Here is a 13,887-nt window from a genome sequence, read left to right as displayed (position 1 = left end):
TTTAGGACAAACTATTCTGAATGTTACTACAATGATGGATATTGACAGTGGAGTCAGAAGAAATAGGAACTCTCTGTACTTTATGGTCAATTTTTCTGTGAACCTAAAACTGCTTTAAAATATAAAGTTTATTTTTTAAAAATCCTTTTGTAGGTCAGGTGCGGTGGCTCACACCTATAATCTCAGCATTTTGGGAGGCCGAGGCAAGAGGACTGCCTGAGTCCAGGGGTTCGAGACCAGTCTGGGCAACTTGCGGAGACCTCATCTCTACAAAAAAAATTAGCCAGGTGTGGTGGTGTGCGCCTGCAGTCCCAGATACTTGGAAGGCTGAGGTGGAAAGATGGTCTGAGACCAGCAAGTCAAGCCTGCAGTGGCCGTGAGCATGCTACTGCACTCCAGGCTGGGCAACAGAGTGAGACCCCAACTCAAAAAAAAAAAAACAAAACATCAACAAGGGTACCTGCATAATGTTTGCATATTTAACCCTGAATTGTACTCCACATCTTTGTAAGAAAAAAAAAACTGCTAGTCAGTGACTTTCTACTATAATCTAATATTTATCATTTCGCTCAAATTAAACTACATATCATATATATTACTTATCTCCTTAGCACTTATCTGTTTATTTTTCACTCAAAATTGATGAAAAATATTGCAAGAGATAACAGCAGTTTCATTAAAATATTTAACTTCACCTTTATTCTAAATTATAGCTTATTTTTTTTTGATTGGAAAATATAGTTTATTTAGAAAGCAAATGAGAGATACAGAGAGAGAGAGAGAGAGAGAGAGAGAGAGAGAGAGAGAGAGAGAGAGAGAGAGAGAGATACACCTTCCCAAGGTAGGAGAGGGGGCCAAAGCTTAGGGAACATGGCAGTGGCCATAGCTCAAAGAGCACATGATCACACCAGAGTCTAGTAAAGCGAATGGCCTATAGCTTAATTTTATCAAGAAAATATTTTCAGCCATAAGAAATATATAGAAAAGGCTCAGAGATATAAATTAAAATGATGGACATTTATTATAAATCAATAATTTTGACATTTCACAACTGGAGACAGCATTGTGGTAGAATTGTACTACACTTAGATTCTAGAACATCTGATCTGCCACTCGTTAACTAACAATACATGGGACAAGTTACCTAAACTCTGAGTCTGGCTTCTCATCTATCAAACTTCACCAAAATTTTCTTAAGATTAAGGCCAGGCATGGTGGCTCACACTTGCAATCCCAGCACTTTGGGAGTCCAAGGTGAGAGGATTGCTTGAGTCCAGGGGTTTGAGACCAGCCTGGGCAACATAGTGAGGCCTCCTCTCTACAAAAATAAAAATAAAAAAAAATCCAGGTGTGGTGGTGCATGCCTGTAGCCCCAGCTACTTGACAGGCTAATGCAGAAAGATCACTTGAGACCAGGACTTTGGGGTTGCAGTAGTAAGCTATGATTGCACTACAGTACTCCAGGCTGGGTGATGAAGCAAGACCCTGCCTCAAAAAAAAAAAAAAAAAAAGTTTTTTTTGTTACAATTAAGCTAACCAGTTTTTTTTTTTTTAAAGTGGGAGTCTCTGTCACCCAGGTTGGAGTGCAGTGGCATGCTCACGGCCACCACAGCCTCGACCTGCTGGGCTCAGGCGATTCTTCCGCCTCAGTCGTCCAAGTAGCTGGAACTACAGGCATGTGCCATCATGCCCAGCTAATTTTTCTTGATTTATTGTAGAGATGAGGTCTCACCAAGTTGCCCAGGCTGGTCTTGAACCCGTGGGGCTCAGGCAAACCTCTCACCTCAGCCTCCCAAAGTGCTAGGATTATAGGTATGAGCCACTGTGCCCAGCCTTTTTTGTTAAGATTAAATGAAGATAACACATAAAAATGCCTCAATAAAATGCTAAAAATATAACATAAACTGAAAATTCTGAATCAGATTTTGTTTATTATATCATCAAAAGTTAAGACACATTTTCCTATCTTCAGAATTTTTATTCTTAATACAAAATAAATTATCACATGCATGTAAATTTTTATAGCTAAACATTTCTTCAGTCATCACTGTCGCTTCCTGATTCACTCAGCTGCAAATCATCTCCTAAAATAAAAAAGAAATAACAACATTGTAATGATTATATATTTAATCTTAATTTTTACATAACATAAATTTTATACAAAATATAACCCCAAATGTGATTGTTTAGCTAGCATTTTGTAACTAATAATCAGATTGCATATTCTATAATTTACTCACATAATTAGTACTCATATAATTAATACTGCCAGTAAAGAAAAAAAAAATACCATCAAACTTCAGCATAGTGTTAGTACTACCAGGTATCTAGCTATGTCTTCTTTTACTACCAACACTGCCCCTTTTTTCACACCACTCATTTAATTACATTAGGGAATGAGAGAAAGTACGGTTTAGAAGGTCAGACTATCACCTTGAAGCATAAAAAAAAAGTCATAATTTTTTACTTAAAATGCAGTCAAAATCATTAAGTAATATATGTCAAGAATAATTCTAATGTCATTGATTCCTTTTGTAATTCTTCTCTCTATGTACTTAATCATGGAGCTTATATTTCAGTGGGGGAGATAGACAATAAACAAACATATAACATATTGCCAAGTAGGGATAATTGCTATGCAAAAATGAAGATGGGTATGGAAATAGTGGCGGGAGGTGCTATTTTAGATGGGGTAGTTAGGGAGGACTTCGTGAGGGGTGACATTTGAACAGAGACCCAAATACAGAAAGGAAGTCGTTAAAAAAAAGCGGGGGGGCAGTAGGTGGGGAAGAAGAGTTCAGGCTAAAGCAACAGCAAGTACAAATGACCCAAGGCAGGAACATGCTTGTGTTCTCTGACTTGCAAGAAGGCTACAGTGGCTAAAGTGGGATGAATAAGGAAGATGTCAGTAAATGAGGTGAGAAAGATATCCAGAAGGCCATAGTAAAAACTTGTTTGAAATGTAATACAAATTCATGGGAAAATTTTAAGCAGACAACTAACTTGAACCCAGTTATATATCAGTGAATACACTCTAATGGTGTGGAAGAAACAGAGAAGCAGGGAGAGCAGTTATAAGTCTACGGTCTTTCAAGTAAGAAATAATGTTGGCTTTACTTAAGTGGTCCAGCGGAGATAGTGCTAAGTGTCAGATTCATAATATAAAGATAGAGTTTATAGGACTATTTAAAACACTGGACTTAGGGTCTAAGAGAAACAGAAGTGAAGGATGACCGCAAATTTTCTGGTCTGAACAACTAGAAAAATGGTGGTATCATTTACGGAGACGAGAAACACCAGAGGAACAAGGTTGTGGTAGAAAAATCACAAGTTCAGTCGAGCGCAGTGGCTCATGTCTGAAATCCCAGCACTTTGGGAGGCCGAGGTGAGAGAATTGCCTGAGCCCATGGGTTCAAGACCAACCTGGGAAACTTGGGGAGACCTCATCTCTACATCACATCAAAAAATTAGCTGGCATGGTGGCATGTGCCTGTAGCTCTAGCTACTTGGAAGGCTGAGGTGGAAGGATCGCCTGACCCAGCAAGTCAAGGCTGCAGTGGCTGTGAGTGTGCCACTGCACTCCAGTCTGGGTGACAGGACTCAAAAAAAGAAAAAAAAAAAAAAAAGGCTGGGCATGGTGGCTCACACCTATAATCCCAGCACTTTGGAAGGCTGAGGTAAGAGGACTGTCTCAGCCCATGGGTTCAAGACCAGCCTGGACAACTTGGCGAGATCTCATCTCTACAATAAATCAAAAAATTAGTCGAGCATGGTGGCGTGTGCCTGTAGTTCCAGCTATTTGGAAGGCTGAGGTGGAAGGATTGTCTGAGCCCAGCAGGCTGTGGTGTCCAGGAGCATGCCACTGCCCACCAGCCTGGGTAACAGAGTGAGACTCCAACTAAAACAAAAAAACAAATAAAGGAATAAGAATGTTCAACTTGATATGATGCCCATAAGTTGTTCAAGTAACAAACTCAAATGTCCGCTGAGTTCCATTTGCCTTTATAGATTTTATGCTATTAAGGTTATATGCACAGTGGCATTGCTATGCTGCTAGTTAAAATGTTCCATCACATTTTGAAGATATAGGATTAGCCTTTGAATATAGGTGACTAGTAAAGAAAATGTGTTTTCAATCAAAACAGTCATTATGCTCTGGAAAAAAGAAGTTTACCCATGCAAATGTATTCAGAAATTAAACCAGTGGTTCTCAATGACAGTACTCCTGCCACCAAGGAGATGTGATATAAATTTGCACGAGGAGTTGATTGTCCTGATGACTGCAGGTTCCTAGTGGACATATTGTGTAATAGTGGGGACTGGGTCTCAGGTGGCCCACTCCTCAGATAGTGAACATTGTACCCAACTGGTAATTTCCAAATCTTTTCTAAATTTTTATGGTAGAGATGAGGTCTCACCAGGTTGCTCAAATCTGCGGGCTCATACAATCCACTTGCCTCATTCTCCCAAAGTGCTGAGACTACAGGCTGAGCCACCAAGCCCGGCCAATTTCCAAATGTTAATGCCTCTCCCTGCCACTCCCCTTATTGGTGCCCCCTGGGTTTATTATTTCCATCTTTGTGGCCATATGGTGTTTGGTTTTCTGTTTCTGAGTTAGTTCACTTAAAATGATGATCTCCAGCTCTATCCGTGTTGTCGCAAAGGAGCATTTCATTCTTCTGTATGGTTGCATAGTATTCTGTGGTGTATATATGCCAATCATTGGTGAGAACTTGGTTGGTTCCATGATTTTGCTACTGTGAATAGTGCTGTAATGAACATATAAGTACAGGCATCTTTTTTAACATAATGATTCATTTTTCTTTGGGTAGATCCCCAGTAGTAAGATTGCTGGGTCAAATTATAATTCCAATTTTTAGTTCTTTGTTAAATCTCTATGCTGTTTTCCATAGAGGGTGAACTAATTTACAGCCCCACCAACAGTGAATGAGCAATTCCTTTTCTCTGCAACCACGCCGACATCTGTTGTTCTATCACTTTTTTTTGAGTCAAGGTCTCACTCTGTCGCCCAGGCTGGAGGGCAGTGGCATGCTCATAGCCACCGCAGCCTCGACCTGCTGGGCTCAGGTGATCCTTCTGCCTCAGTCTTCCAAGTAGCTGTGACCACAGGCATGTGCCACCACACCCAGCTAATTTTTTTTTATTTATTATAGAGATGAGATCTCGCCAAGTTGCCCAGGCTGGTCTCAAACCCGTGGGCTCAGGCTATCCTCTCACCTCGGCCTCCCAAAGTGCTGGGATTACAGGTATGAACCACTGTGCCTGGTTGTTCTATCACTTTTTAATAATAGCCATTCTGACTTGTGTAAGGTGATATCTCATTGTGGTTTTAATTTGCATTTATCTGATGAGTAGTGATGTTGAGCATTTTTTCATGTTTGTTGGCCACTTGTGTGTCTTTTTTATTTTTTTTTTGAGTTAGAGTCTCACTCTGACGGTCAGATTGGAGTGCAGTGGCAGGCTCACGGCCACCGCAGCCTCAACCTGCTGGGCTCTGGTGATCCTTCTGCCTTAGCCTTCCAAGTAGCTGGAACGACAGGCATGTGCCATGCCCAGCTAATTTTTTGATTTATTGTAGAGATGAGGTCTCGCCATGTTGTCCAGGCTGGTCTCAAACCTGTGGGCTCAGGCAATCCTCTCGCCTCCATTTCCCAAAGTGCTGGGAATACAGGCGGGAGCCACTGTACCCAGCTTGTGTGTTTTCTTTGAGAAGTATCTGTCTGTTCATGTCCTTGCCCACTTTTTGATGGGGCTGTTTATTTTTTTCATGGTGAGTTGTTTGAGTTCCTTGTAGATTCTATTAGCCTTTGGTTTGAGGCATAATTTGCAATTATTTTCTCCCGTTCTGTAGGTTTCTGCTCACTCTGTTGATTATCTCGTTTGCTGCCTGCATCCATATTCTTAAGTGAAATTGGTCTTCAAGACTTTTTCTCTTGTTCCTGTTTGACTTTTTTTTTTGAGTTGTAGTCTTACTCAAGCTGGAGTGTAGCGGTACAACCATGGCTTGACCTCCCAGGCTCAGGCAATCCTTCTGCCTCAGCTTCCTGAGTAGCTGGATTAAAAGTGTGCACTGCTATGCCAGGTTAAGTTTTTTATTGTTTTGGAGAGACGACTCATTATGTTGCCTATGCTGGTCTTGAACTCCTGGGTTCAGGTAATCCTCTCACCTTGGCCTCCCAAAGTACTAGGATTACAGGTGTGAGTCACTATACCCAGCCGTCTGTTTAGTTTTAATATTGAGGTTATCTTGGGATTATAAAAGAATTAAGTAGTTTTCCCTACTTTTCTATTCTCTAAAACATTTTTAGAAGAATTACTTGTTCCTGGCCAGGCCCAGTGGCTCACACCTATAATCCTAGCACTTTGGGAGGCCAAAGTGAGAGAACTGCCTGATCCTATGGGTTAGAGACCAGATTGGGCCACTTGGTGAGACCTCATCTCTACAATAAATCAAAAAATTAGCTGGGCGTGAGGCACATGTCTGTAGTTCCAGCTACTTGGAAGGCTGAGGCAGAAGGATCGCTTGAGCCCAGCAGATTGAGGTTGTGGTGGCTGTGAGCATGCCACTGCACTCCAGCCTGGGCCACAGAGTGAGTCTCCAACTCAAAAAAAAAAAAAAAATTACTTGTTCCTTAAAATTTGTTAAAATTTAGAGTAAGCAGGGTGTGGTGGCTCACACCTGTAATTCTAGCACTTTGGGAGGTGGACGACAGAGGATTGCCCGAGTTCAGGGGTTTGAGACTATCCTGGGCAACTTGGTGAGACTTCTTCTCTACAAAAAATAAAAAAATTAGCCAGGTATGGTAGCGGACGCCTGTAGTTCCAGCTACTTGGAAGGCAGAAGGATTGCCTGAGCCCAGCAGGTCGAGGCTGTGGTGGCTGTGAGTGTACCACTGCACTCCAGCCTGGTTGACAGAGAGAGACTACGACTCAAAAAAAGAAAAAAAAAAATTAGTTGGGCATGGTGGTGCAGGTTGACGCTGAGGTGGCCACGAGCCATGCCACTGTACTCCAGTCTGCGTGATACTTCAAAAAAAAAAAAAAAAAATTCATTGTGCGTGATTCCTATTCAAAAAAAAAAAAAAAATTCAGTGTAAAACTATCTTCAGTTTTCCAGAATCTTGGGGATAAGGAGATAGAGTACAGAAAGAAGAAACATTAATTGGTCTAAATTATTATATTGTTATTTGTTTATCCAGGCTTTCTAGTTCTCTTTGACTCAGACTCAGTGAGCTACATTTTTTCAGAAAACCATCAATTTTTATGCTAAATTTACCAGAATAAAATTTTTGTAAAATTTTCATAATTAAAAAAAAAAATTAGAAAACCTAATGAAAATGGATAAATTCTTGGATACATACAACCTACCATGATTGAAATCTGAACAGACCAAGTACAAGTAATAAGACTGAATCAGTAATTAAAAATCTCCCATTAAAAAAAAGCCCAGTACCTGCTGGCTTAACTGCTGAATTTCACCAAACATTTAAGAAAAAATATCAATTTTACTCCAACTATTCCAGGAAATTGAAGAGGAGGTAATTCTTCCTAACTCATTCTATAAGGCCAGCATTACCCTAACACTGAAACCAGAAAAAGACACAACAGAAAAATAAAACTATAGGCCAGTATCTCTGATGAAAATAGATGCAAAAATCCTTAACAAAATACAAGCAAACTAAATCCAACAGCATATTTTAAAAAAGCATTCACCATAATCCAGTGGGATTCAAGATTTGCTCGGGGGGTGGCGAGGTGGGATTGGTAGTAGTGGGAAACTGCTTGGGGAAGGGGGGGCACACCTCAGCAACAAGGGTACCTGCACAATGAATATTTGTATACCTAATCCTGAATTGTACCCCACAATTTTAAAATAAAAAATTTAAAGGTGAAAAAAAGAATTGTTCAACATACCCAAATCAACAGATGTGAAAAATCACATCAAAGAATGAAGAACAAAAACTACACAATCATCTCAAAAGACACAAAAAAAGCAATCGATAAAATTCAACATTCCTTCAAGTTAAAACCCCTTAATAATCTAGGTAAAGAAGAAATGTATTTCAACACAAAGGCCATATATGACACACCCACAGCTAATATTAGACTGAATGGAGAAAAGCTGAAAACTTTTCCTCTAAGAACTGGAACAATATAAAGATGCCCATTCTCATCACTCTCATTCAACACAGTCCTGGAAGTCCTAGCCAGAGCAATTAAACAAGAGAAAAAAACAAAATAACATCCAAATTGATAAAGAGAAAGTTAAACTGTCCCTGTTTGTAGATGATATGATCTTATATATAAAAAAAACTCTAAAAGCTTCACCAAAAAACTCTTAGCACTGAGAAACTAATTTAGTAAAGTTGCTAAATATAAAAATCAACATGCGAATCAGCATTTCTACACGTCAACAAAAAACTAGTGGAAAAAGAAATCAAGAAAGCAATTCCTTTGCCAGGTGTAGTGGTTTGAGCCTGTAATCCCAGTACTTGAGAAGGCTAGGTGGGAGGATTTCTTGAGGGCAGGAGTTCAAGACTAGCCAAGGCAACAAAGTGACCCCCACCTCTACAAAAAAATAAAATAATCGGTCAAGCATGGTGGCATGCAGCTGTACTCCCAGTTACTCTGGAGGCTGAGGTGGAAGGATCACTTGAGTCTAGGAGATTGAGGCTGCAGTGAGCTATGATCACACTACTGCACTCCAGCCTGAGTGATAGAGTGAGCACCTGTAGAAAGAAAAGATTGGAAAGGAAAAGAAAAGAGAGGAGGAGGAGAAGGAAGAAAAGAGAGGAGGAGGAGAAGGTAGAAGAGGAAGAGGAGGAGGAAGAAAGGAAAGGAGAAAAGAAAAGCATTTAACCAAGGAGGTGAAAGATCTCTACAAGAAAATTATAAAACACTGATGAAAGAATCATACAGTGGGGAGAAAGGACAGTCTCTTCAATAAATGGAGCTGGGAAACTGGATAACTATAAGCAGAAGAATGAAACTTAGATTTCTATCTCACCATACACAAAAATCAAATCAAATAGATTAAAGACTTAATTCTAAGACCTGAAATTATACGACTAGAACAATATATTGAGGAAACACTCCAGAACATTGGTCTAGCCAAAGATCTTTAGTGTAAGAGTTCAAAAGCACAAACAACAAAAGCAAAAACAGACAAATGAGATTATATTAAACTGAAAAGCTTCTGTTCAGCAAGGGAAACAATCAACAGAGTGAAGAGACAATCCATAGAATGGGAGAAAGTGTTTGCAAACTTTATATCCAACAAGGGAATAATCAGAGTATATAAGGTACTCAAACAACAAAATAGCCAAAAATAACAATTCAATTAAAAAATGGGCAAACAGGCCGGGTGTGGTGGCTCAGCCTGTAATCCCAGCACTTATGGAGGCTGAGGTTAGAGGACTGCCTTGAGCCCAGGGGTTTCAGATCAGCCTGGGCAACTTGGTGAGACCTCATCGCTAAAATAAATCACAGGAAAAACTAGCCAAGTGTGGTGGCGTGCATCTGTGGTTCCAGCTACTTGGAAGGCTGAGGTGGAAGGATCGCCTAAACCCAGCAGATAGAGGCTGTGGTGGCCGTGAGCGTGCCACTGCACTCCAGCCTGGGCAACAAGAGTAAGACTTCAACTTAAAAAAAAAAAATTGGCGAAAGAGCTGAATAGATATTTTTCAAAAGAAGACACACAAATGTCTAAATAACATTAGACAACAATTACAATTATTGTTCACAGCAGGTCAAGGCTGCGGTGGCAGTAAGCAGCAAGCCACTGCACTCCAGCCTTGACGACAGAGTGAAACTACAACTCAAAAAAAAAAGTATCATTTTGGTTGCATCCAAAAAATTGCTGTGATGTATTACTTTTAGTATTGTTCAGTTATGAATTTTTATAATTTCATTGTAGTTTCTGTTTTGTTTTTTTTTTTCTTTTGACTCAGAGTCTCACTCAGTTGCCCAGTCTGGAGTGCAGTGGCACACTCACGGCCACCACAGCCTTGACCTGCTGTGCTCAGACGATCCTTCTGCCTCAACCTTCCAAGTAGATGAAACTACAGGCATGTGCTACCACGCCCGGCTTATTTTTTTGATTTATTGTAGAGATGAGGTCTCACCAAGATGCCCAGGTTGTCTTGAAGCCCTGAGCTCAAGCAATCCTCTTGCCTCGGCCTCCCAAAGTACTGGGATTACAGGCTTGAGCCACCACACCTGGCTGTAGTTTCCATTTAACAAGTGAATTATTTGATGTGTGCTTTGAAATTTTTTATTCATTAAATGGTACTTTTAACATGTAAGGATATATAATTAAATATATAAATTATAATTATATATAATTAAATTTCTTCCAATTTCCTTTTATTAATTGAAGAGTTATCTAACAAATCCAAAAATATTCAGTGTTTCCATCCTCCTCCTATACATGATATGGATCTTAGTGCACTTAAACTGCCCACTGAATACTATCTCAGTAACTACTTAGAGCCTTAGCTTTAACTTTTTAAAAATTTCCAAAACAGACATGTTATGATGGATGACCCCAAAAAACAGAATTTATAAACAAATTGTGTTTTTATTCTTTTTTTTTCTTTTTTGAGTTGTCTCACTCTGTCGCCCAGGCTGGAGTGCAGTGGCATACTCATGACCATCGCAGTCTTGACCTGTTGGGCTCAGGCGATCCTTCTGCCTCAGCCTTCCAAGTAGCTGGAACTACAAGCATGCACAAGCACGCCCAGCTAATTTTTTTGATTTACTGTAGAGACTAGGTCTTGCCAAGTTGCCCAGGCTGGTCTCAAACCCCTGAACTCAGGCAATACTCTCACCTCTGTCTCCCAAAATGCTGGGATTACAGGCAAGAGCCACCTTGCCTGGAGTATTCTTACATGTTTAAATTTCGATCACCTTCAAAGTATTCTCCATTTGATACAATACACCTACTGAGATGCTTTTTCCGCTGCTCAGTACAGGTTTTGAACTTGTCAATTTTGGTACCTGTTAGTACTTTTGTTATGTTTTGTTTCACCTCTTCCACATGGGCAAAAATGTTTCCCTTTGAGGACTTCTTTCATTTGGAGAAAAAACAAAACAAAAAGTTACTTGTGGAGAGATCGGGGGTGAACAGGGAGAGTGGGGCACAGGGGCCATGCCGTTTTGGGTTAAAAACTGCTGAATATTCAGTGCAGTGTGGGCAGGTGCACTTATGAATCACCCATCATGAAAAGGGTAAATACATTGAAAGAATCTCCAAAAACAAAAATTCACTGAAGCCGAATGCAGTTTCTCACAACAATGCTAGCTGGTACACTGATACCAATGGTTTCCTAGAACACTTACCTAGTGGGGGAAGTTTGTACCACAATGGGCCTGCCCTCCAAAAAAACAATTCCTTTTTTGAGGGGGTTCCCCCTTGCATCTTAATAGTCAAAGCGTAATCAAATTTCCTGACATTTCATCTATTTCTTTGTTCACTACTGTTTCTGGTATCCCACATGTTCCTTTAGTTTTCATTTTTCATTCTGCTGAAGTATATCCATTAATAGTACATTTACTAAGTTCTCAGAGTAAACTTTGTTTTTGTGTGCCTGAAAATTATTTTACTCTTGAATAACACTATGGCTGGTCATTAAATTCTAGCTAGAATCATTTTCCTTCTATACTTTAAAGATATTTCTAGGTCAGGTACGGTGGCTCATGCCTATAATCCCAGTACTTTGGGAGGCCGAGGTGAGAGGATTGCCTCAGCCCATGGGTTCGAGACCAGCTTGGGCAATTTGGTGACATCTCATCTCTACAATAAATAAAAAAATTAGTCAGGTATGGTGACACATGCCTGTAGTTCCAGCTACTTGGAAGGCTAAGGTGGAAGGATTACCTGAGCCCAGCAGGTTGAGGGTGTGGTGGCCGTGAGTGTGCGGACTGCACTCCAGTCTGGCTGACAGACTCAAATAATAAAGTTATTTCCCCCTCTGGGTTCTGATTTACCCATTTAGCAAAGGAGTGTCTGTAGTCTGTTCTTCTTTTGTAGGTACCTAGTCTTCTTCTCTGTAGTATTTAAGGTTGTCATTGCATCCTTGATGCTCTGTAGTTTCACTACTGTATGTTGAGGTCTAGATTTATTTTTATTTATCCTGCTTATTAGTTGAAGTAAAGATTCATGGCTTTCTTCAATTCTGGAAAATGATCAGGACTGAGTTTTCATACTACCTCCTCCATTCTTTCCTAGAATTCCTGGCCATGAGTGTGTGCACTGCACTCCACAATGTTTACCCTCTCAATTTTCTTTATCTCTGAACTGGTCTCTTATTTTATTTTTCTGTCCCTCTTGTATTGTGTTCTGTGATAATTTCTCACTATTATCTCCCATTTCATTAATTCATCCTTCAACTGTGCTCAATCAGAAGTTTGTTTGTTTGTTTTATTTTTTTGAGTTGGAGTCTTACACTGTCACCCAGGCTGGAGTGCAGTGGCAAGCTCACAGTCACCCATCACAGCCTTGGCCTGCTGGACTCAGGCAATCCTTCTGCCTCAGCCTTCCAAGTAGCTGGAATTAGAGGCACACACCACCACGCCTAGCTAATTTTTTGATTTATTGTAGAGAGGAGGTCTCACCAAATTGCCCAGGTTGGTCTCAATCCCATGGGCTCAGGCAACCCTCTCACCTCAACCTCCCAAAGTGCTGGGATTATAGGTGTGAGCCACCACACCCGGCCAAGTCTGCAGTTTTTAATCATTGGTTTTTTAAAAATTTCAATAACCAGACTAATTTATTCTTTTTATGATCTATTAGATTTTGCTTAATCCTTCTTGGTTTTGTTTTTTAATTATTTTATTTACTTATTTTTTTGAGTTGGAGTTTCACTCTGTTACCTCCAGTGGCATGCTCATGACCACCACAGCCTCAACCTGCTAGGCTCAGGTGATCCTTCTGCCTTAGCCTTCCAGGTAGCTGGAACTACAGGCAAGTGCCACCATGCCCGTCTAACTTTTTGATTCATTGTAGAGATGAGGTCTCACCAAGTTGCCCAAGCTGGCCTTGAGCCTGTGGCAATCCTCTCACCTCAGCCTCCCAAAGGGCTGGGATTATAGACGTGAGCCATCACGCCTGGCCATTTTAAAATTATTTTTAAAGTTATGTCTTCATTGATCTCTTTGTACATTTTCAGTATTACTTCTTTAAATGTCTTTGTATTAAACTATACTTTTTTTTCTTTTTTGAGTTGGAGTCTCACCCTGCCACCCAGGCTGGAGTGCAGTGGCACACTCATAGCCACCGTAGCCTCAACCTGCTGGGCTCAGGTGATCCTTCCGCCTCAGCCTTCCACATAGCTGGAACCACAGGCATGCACCACCACCCAGCAAAAAAAAAATTTTTTTTTTTTAATTGTAGAGACAAGGTCTCACCATGTTGCTCAGGCTGGTCTCGAACTCCTGAGCTCAGGCAATCCTCTAACCTCAGTCTCCCAAATTGCCGAGATTACAGGCATGAGCCATGGTGCCCAGCATATCAAGTACTTTTACCTTTCCCTGAAAGTACCAAGCTCCTTACCACTATCACTTTTTTTTTAACTCGGAGCTAGTGGTTTCAGTTCTACTAATCCCACTGTTTTGTGTTCATATTCCAGTCTACAGAGATGTTTATCTTTTTTATCCCCCCAAATGTTTAATTTTTACATATCTTGGGGGGAAAAAAAAAGAAAAACCAAAGTCACAAACATAATTAGTCCCAAGACATGTGCTCAGTGCCATGTTTGGCAGGTTGGGTATGGTATGGCCAGAGTCGCAAGGGGTGAAAGTATTTACCAATATAGTTAAGAGTTTAAAAAGGTAGACTTACTACAGAAAAGATATGTTGTGAGGGCA

The 13,887-nt window shown here is 40.4% G+C and overlaps 1 protein-coding gene across 3 annotated transcripts in view; it reads right to left on the bottom strand.

The window, feature by feature from the left end:
• Positions 1-1,905: 1,905 nt before the first annotated feature.
• The window catches only part of EAF2 (ELL associated factor 2), a 47,931-nt gene continuing 35,949 nt past the window's right edge, over positions 1,906-13,887 (bottom strand). For 2 of the 3 annotated variants that reach the window (XM_021707625.1, XM_008048222.1), the window contains one exon: positions 1,906-2,084. In XM_021707625.1, coding sequence (XP_021563300.1) covers positions 2,038-2,084 — 47 coding nt within the window. In that variant the 3' untranslated portion in view covers positions 1,906-2,037. The remainder of the gene's footprint in view (positions 2,085-13,887) is intronic. The other variant, XM_008048221.1, reaches the window with a different exon arrangement.

Source organism: Carlito syrichta, unplaced genomic scaffold (genome assembly GCF_000164805.1).
Source record: "Carlito syrichta isolate Samal-C Ts95f unplaced genomic scaffold, Tarsius_syrichta-2.0.1 Scaffold121532, whole genome shotgun sequence".
Classification (NCBI taxonomy): Eukaryota; Metazoa; Chordata; class Mammalia; order Primates; family Tarsiidae; genus Carlito; species Carlito syrichta.
The sequence above is the reverse complement of the archived record's forward strand: the minus strand, read 5'-3'. Positions and strand labels throughout refer to the sequence as shown.